The 7,076-nt window shown below is 44.6% G+C and overlaps 2 protein-coding genes across 2 annotated transcripts in view; one reads left to right on the top strand and one right to left on the bottom strand.

Moving 5' to 3' along the window:
* Nucleotides 1-2,041, top strand: part of LOC106817625 (mitochondrial-processing peptidase subunit beta-like) — a 12,572-nt gene extending 10,531 nt beyond the window's left edge. Inside the window, exons 9-12 of the mRNA XM_014822305.1 lie at nt 488-648; nt 865-981; nt 1,524-1,657; nt 1,965-2,041. Of these exons, the coding sequence (XP_014677791.1) occupies nt 488-648; nt 865-981; nt 1,524-1,657; nt 1,965-2,002 (450 nt within the window). The 3' untranslated portion in view covers nt 2,003-2,041. The remainder of the gene's footprint in view (nt 1-487; nt 649-864; nt 982-1,523; nt 1,658-1,964) is intronic.
* Nucleotides 2,042-3,764: 1,723 nt separating this feature from the next.
* Nucleotides 3,765-7,076, bottom strand: part of LOC106817624 (protein Wnt-2b-like) — a gene marked incomplete at its 5' end in the record, with an annotated part of 11,676 nt that continues 8,364 nt past the window's right edge. Inside the window, 2 exon segments of the mRNA XM_014822304.1 lie at nt 3,765-5,070; nt 5,487-5,619. Of these exon segments, the coding sequence (XP_014677790.1) occupies nt 4,850-5,070; nt 5,487-5,619 (354 nt within the window).

Here is a 7,076-nt window from a genome sequence, read left to right as displayed (position 1 = left end):
CCATCTGTTTCTCACCCCCTCCTTGAAATTTTGGGTCTGCCACTCTTCCCCCCCCCCCCTAGGAATTTGCTCAGCCTATGGCGCTGATTTAACTATAACGATGCTACTCATTACACTCTTCATCACTGGTTAATTTATAACGTGTTTAATTAAATTCCGTGATTCACACTGAATGTGAAACTAGTTAAAGACAGTGGATCGATTGTGTTTGTGTTCATCAGGTCTCATGATAATATTAAAAGAGTAATTTCTTTCTTAAGAAAAATCCAATTGTTTTTGCATTCATCTTAAATTAAGAGTACTGGTAATAGTTATTGCTAGATTGCAATGTAAATATCATCAGTTAACATAACCGTAAAAAACTTGTAAAACAAAGTTAAAAATCCTTAAAAAAACTACATTATACAACTCGGCCACACTACCGCACCGTCGTTCTATTGTTTTTTCCATCGTCGCGTCCGCTGGACTAACTCTTGTTCTCTCGCAGAACGTTAGCAGCAACCTGACAAAGTCGGCTGCCGAGGGCAACCTGTGCAACAGCTTCCAGAGTTTCAACACCTGCTACACTGACACGGGTCTGTGGGGAATCTACTTCATCTGTGAGAAAGAAACCATCCCCGACTTCATACGCAGCGTGCAGGCCGAATGGTGTGTTTTTCGCTCGCCAGATGGCAGCACCGCCTAGTGTCGTGTTGTCGTCTGTCATCGTTTTCGTCGGTTTGAGATTGCGAAGTTTTTTTAATTTTAATTTTTATATTTAGATTACGAAGTTGCACGATTGAGAATTCTTGGTGGCGTTCTGCCGATTGGCGCGTTCGCGATCTTGTTTTGACGGGGCACGTTCGCTTGTTGTTTCGCGCGCAGGCGGCGCATGTGCTTCGACGTGACGGACGCTGAGGTCACGCGAGCGAAGAACCTCCTCAAGACCAACATGCTGCTGCAGCTCGACGGGTCGACGCCCATCTGTGAGGACATCGGCAGGTGAGCCGCCAGCCGCGGAAATCCGTTAGACTGGCGCTTCAACTTTTGTCTCTTTTTTTTTCACCTTCAACATCAAGTAACCGATAAATACCAACTTGCCATCTCGATGTTCTATGAAGTTATTATATAGTTGCCTATTCATGCTTCCTATTAGTGAAAATCTATTGGACTGATGCCACAACTTGCTTTCAAAAACTAATGACAGATTGATACCCACATGCGGCCTCCATGGATATGTTGATGTTTTCAATTGTTTACTTTTATTATAATAATGTTTATTTAGGTAGTTACCAATGCATACATTACAGTACACTACATGTATACATTACAGTACATTACATGCATACATTACAGTACATTACATGCATACATTACAGTACATTACATGCATACATTACAGTACATTACATGCATACATTACAGTACACTACATGCATACAATACGTACAAGAATGAAACGCGCGGGTAGCCGACTGCCTAGGATAAATACAATCGGCGTTATCAGTGCGTCGCCGGTCATTCGTGGCGCCCCCTATTTGCAGGCAGATGCTGTGTTACGGACGCCGCATACCACTGCATGAGCTCGACGCGCGCATCGAGGCGATAACCGTCGACACGGTGCGAGGCGTCTGCACCAAGTACATACACGACCAGCCGCCCACCGTCGTTGCCATCGGTGAGGGAACGACCGACGCCATCTGTTGGTGGGATATGTCGGTCTTTTGTCAACTCGTTAGTAGTGTAGCGAAATTGTTTAATGATAAATGAGATGATTGTGTGTGAGGCTAGAAATTGATTATAATTGTCATTGACATTATTAAATTGTTGCTGAAGATTATTGCTGAAGATATACAAATTATAAATATCTAGTAATTCTGCAGTGGAATTGCCAACGATTGCATTGCGGGGAAGTTGGAGTGGTTGTAATCGTTATTTTTAATTAATTAATTTTTAATTGTTTATCGTTATTTCTTTGTTGCTAGGTCCGGTCGATCAGCTGCCACCGATAGCGATTTCGTGAGAGCTGGCATGCGAGCGTAGCTGTCACAAGCTCTCGTAGATCACGTCTGCCATGGTTGGGATTGTTGGCTGTTGTGAAATGTTTGCTTGCATGCCTCAACCCAGGACACGACATGAGGCACAATATATCCCGCGTAGAATTGTGAATGCTATGAGTTTGGATTTGTCGTTTCTGTACAGACACTGTTGTATCATGGTGTATATTAGAGTAATTGTTATGATGCATAATAAATGACTAAATTAATGTATATTAGTGAATAATTGTGTTTTCATTTATTTGAATGTTTTTTTCATGTGTAAGACCACACATTAAAAGCGTCAACATGGTGTTTTAAATTTTGAGTTTATATTTTTGGACGTCGCGTACAAATGTGTTATAAAGCATGCACGCATGTGCTAAATACGTGAAAAATATACAATTGTCAACTTCACTTGTCAGCAATAATGTCTTTTACAATCATTATAGAAAGCTACCTAACAGTTTCCCACGATTCGATTCTTAGACTGCCCCATTTTCGTTGTGGCAAGCTAATTTTTCCTTGCTCGATTCCATGTTACAACCATCAAAAACGTTTTTACCAATGATGGCGCCACTAGTCCTATCGCCACGGTAACGTGATGTTCTAATATGGCTTCCTTATATACAAATTAAATATATAAAAACAATAATTACACTAAATAAATACATGCATTGTAAAAACTCGACTCTGGTCTTTCCCGTTCCTATCTCCTTTGCCGCTTTCGTGACCTTGCCACCTATACATAGGCTCTACCCTCTGCCTTCCCTCACGTACTCCCATGTAGATACATCAATGTAGTCTATACTCTGTGTATATTATATGCTAGATACAATAATGTAACCCAACGAGACTAGTTTGATTACCCTTGGGTCACCCTACTCTTGTTGAGTTACATTAATATCTAATTATATGCTAAGTGGCTAGGTCAACTGGGTATGATCAGTACTATATACACAAACACGCCGCACACCTCTATTTACATATCATATCTCAAACACGACATGTAGCGAGTGTATCATATCGTAAATGCTGGAGTTAGTAGATGTATAGATATACGAGGAATGGCAGCATAAAGCTGGGGTTTACACTACAAATTGTGTTGGCGAATTGGCAATTGGATCAACTTCCCAACTGTACAACCGACAATCGGCAGTGTAAACACAAAAGTTGCACGACCAACCGATCGATAGCAACTAATTGTGAGATTAGAACATTGGAAGTTAACAAAGTGGTCCAACTCGCTAATTCGCCTACATATAAAGTCGGTAGTGAAAACCTTCATAACACGAGCCGCCATGTTCCTTGGCCACGTTATATTTAGGCTATTCAAGCTGCTACTCATTAAAGCAGGGGTTTTAACCTGTGGGTCCATGGACCCCTATGGGGTCCGTGGATAAGCCACGTAGCCAGAGGTAAATTTTGTAGAGGCGGCCAAATGTTGTGAGTTAAAGAACAAGGCGCGAAGCGAGCCAATAGGGCGTGGGTATGGGCCCGCTTAATTGTTTTTTGCGAAATTTTGTAGGAGGCATTTGCCTCCTATTGCCTAATGGTAGCTACGGCCCCTGTCCGTGGATGGGCTTCAGGGGGTCCGTGGATGGGCTTCAGGGGTCCGTGATAGGCTTCCAGGGGTTCCGGGATGGGCTTCAGGGGGTCCGTGGATGGGCTTCAGGGGGTCGTGGATGGGCTTCAGGGGGTGCCGTGGATGGGCTATGGGGCCGTGATAGGCTTCAGGGGGTCCGTGGATGGGCTTCAGGGGGTCCGTGAACCAGGCACATAAACATTATTGTGTTTATGTGCTTATGTGCATTTTTCTGGGGAGACGTCCGTAGCTTTTACCAGTTTCTCAAAGGGGGCCATGACTCAAAAAAGGTTAAGAACCACTGCATTAAAGCACTAACGTTCTCTCTACGCTAACGTCACCTAACGGCCAGCGAAAATATATCACTACTATGATACATGATTCGATGATATATTTTGTGCTGCTAGTGTGTTACACGTGCGGGTTATTAGGCCTAGTTGTGAATCTATAAACGATATCGCAGTGACTAGTGCATGCATGCAGTCTCACGCTTGCTAAGCAGTAGGCCTGCATACGGACAAGAAGCCCGAATAATATAGCATTATATATATATATATATATTAATAATTATATATATGGTACTATGGAATCGAGTCTTGGTGGAGGGTGTTAATGGGAAACTGTCGTATAGATTAGAGTTATCGTAAAAAAATGTTTTTTAGCGTTACTCGTGATTTTCAGTCAAACGCAATGCATGATTCCCTTCTAGAGATTATCTTCCTTCTAGGCTTTCCTTCTAGAAATTATGTGCAGACACCTAATTCCTTGCCGTGAATTTCGTCGTTTTTCCCCCGTGAATTCTATGCGGCTTGTTTAGCCTCTTAGTTTTCGGCTCGTCTCATCAAATTAATTAAATTCGAGTTATAAATTGGAATTCACTAGGAATTGAAAAGAGGTTCAGATATTTAGTGAGAAATGAGATTTGGGTTACACCATCAGTGCCCTCTTGATATACGGTCTATTGCTAGATGCGACCTAGTGCTCTACTCTAATGCAAGTGCCTGTGTGCACATATGCTCTAACAGTGCACCAGCCATGCGACCTCATTAACCAAATCGTCTGCAAAGTACTCATCTCAACTCATCCTCCCGCTAGAGGGCGCTGCTCGGCCGCGAGGCGCAGCACACTGATCTCTACGTACTAACTGATAACTACATACTAACTTATATATGTAAACTATATATATATATAAGTTAGTATTATAGAGATCAGTGAAACAGCAGCGATTTCACGCCGCTAGATGGCGCCGCTAGTATCGGGAGTTGTCCTTGGGCGCCTTGCACGTGTGGACGTCGACCCACTCCTCGCACTCGCGGCACTGCACGTAGCAGCACCAGTGGAACTTGCACTCGCACTTCGTCTTGCGCAGCACGCGTTTCGTGTCGTAGCCGCGGCCGCAGCACATGATGTGACAGCCCTCTGGACCTTCCGCGTCGCGGACGCACTCCCTCCCCGCAGTGCCGATAGAACCTGCAAGGTGGTGGTCAACGTTGAGTTGTTGTTTTTAAACGAAAGCGCGAGTTTGTTTTTTATGCTGCGTGAATTTTTCGCGCTCGGATTTTATCATTATATTTTATTATTTTATTATTATATCGACCAACACGCTCCATCTTGAAGCGTTCCCTTGTTTTTCACGCGGACGAACCACGTATTTATTATAATCACGTGACGTCTATGGTGGATTTCAGACGATGAATAATTCATTCCATGCCGTTAAAAACCGTTAATGGGTTAATTAATTATTATAATGCATAATCTATTATTATTTGCTCCTGATTATATCACAATAAACCCACACAAAAAACACCGTAAATCGACTAATCCGCCATCATGGCCAACAGAGGATCTCGCGATAGATGGCAGCAGCAGCAGCGGCAGCAGCGTACCTGTGACGTGGCTCTGCACGCAGTAATCCGGGGACTCCTCGAGGAAGATCAGGTCCAGCTTGGTCGGCTTCTTCTTGATGTGGGAGGCGAGGATGAGAGAGGAGCCCTCCTGCGTGAGGTGACGATACTGGGGCTTTAAGCATGCAACAGCGACGGTGTAGGCCGTAAAGCAAAGCGTTCTCATGCGTCTCTACGGTGCTGCGGGGGTGGGGGAGGCGCAGGGAGGGAGGGAAGGTGCGCAGAGAGAGAGGGAGGGGGGGAGAGCAAATGAAATTATATATATATATATATATATATATATATATAGTATATTAACTATATTAGGGTGCGCTTGGCCCGCGCAGCGGCAGCGCGCGTGGCGTCGTGCGTGTTGTGCTGTGGTGTGTGGGCTGTGTAGTGTGTGTGTGTGTGTTGTGTGTGTGGTTGTGTGTGTGTGTGTGTGTGTGTGTGTGCGTGTGTGCGTGTGTGTGTGTGTGTGTGTGTGTGTGTGTGTGCGTGCGTGCGTGCCGTGGCGTCGTGTGTGTGTGTGGTGTGTGTGTGTTGTGTGTGTGTGTGTGTGTGTGCTGTATGTGTGTGTGTGTGTGTGTGTGGTGTGTGTGTTGTGTGTGTGTGTTGTGGTCGTGGTTGTGTGTGTGTGTGTTGTGTGTGTGTACGCTGCGTGATATAGATGAAATATATAGAGTATATATAGATATATAGTGAAGCAAAATATATCAGGCACTTAAGTATTTACGAAAATCAACAAACTTTATAAAATTACTAGCTAGCTTTTAGCGGCTGCATTCTCGCTCGTCGGTGCGTAGACCTCAATGCTGACGTGTGTCGAATCAATTTTATATGTTATATTATATATAGTATATATTATATTAGCTAAGTAAAAATATACCAGCAGCTTAATATTTACTATAAATCTACTAGTTATCCTGCATGTTGTGATGCGTGACTGCAATGTCGGACATTTTGCCGTGTGTTGTATAATAGATCTGGCCACGGTAAACCCGGACGTGATGAGTGTCGCATAGGAGAAGGAGTTTTTCGAAGTACGGGCCTGCACGAGTGGCACGCAATCAGTTCCGCGCGTGCACCGCTGGAACTCGCAGCACCGGTAGAGAGAGACGCCACGTGTTCTGGGAAGGTGCATGCTGAATAGGTAATGGAGGAAGAGGAGAGGAGCGGTGCTCGGCCTTTGTTATTGTTTTGCGATGTTTTAATTGAGATGAGTTTGTTATTAAAAGTGGAGGAGGAGGGGAGGATGTGAGGCGCGGAAGAGGAGGAGAAGGATGAGGAGGAGGAGGCGGATGAGGAGGAGGAGGTATGATGAGGAGGAGGAGGAGGATAAGGAGGAGGAGGAGGAGGGAGGAGGAGGAGGGAGGAGGAGGAAGAGGATGAGGAGGAGGAAGAGAAGAGAAGAGGAAGGAGGAGGAGAGGAGGAAGGGAGGAGGAGGCAGGATAGGAGGAAGCGAGGGAAGAGGCAGGAGGAGCGAGGCAGGAGGAAAGAGGTATAGGCGAGGAGGAGGAATAGTTAAGGAGTGCGAAGAATCGTGAAGCACATGTATGCAGCATGTATCACACAGACATGTCATGTCACAA

This window comes from Priapulus caudatus, unplaced genomic scaffold, assembly GCF_000485595.1.
Source record: "Priapulus caudatus unplaced genomic scaffold, Priapulus_caudatus-5.0.1 Scaffold1800, whole genome shotgun sequence".
In the NCBI taxonomy this organism is placed as follows: Eukaryota; Metazoa; Priapulida; class Priapulimorpha; order Priapulimorphida; family Priapulidae; genus Priapulus; species Priapulus caudatus.
The sequence above is the reverse complement of the archived record's forward strand: the minus strand, read 5'-3'. Positions and strand labels throughout refer to the sequence as shown.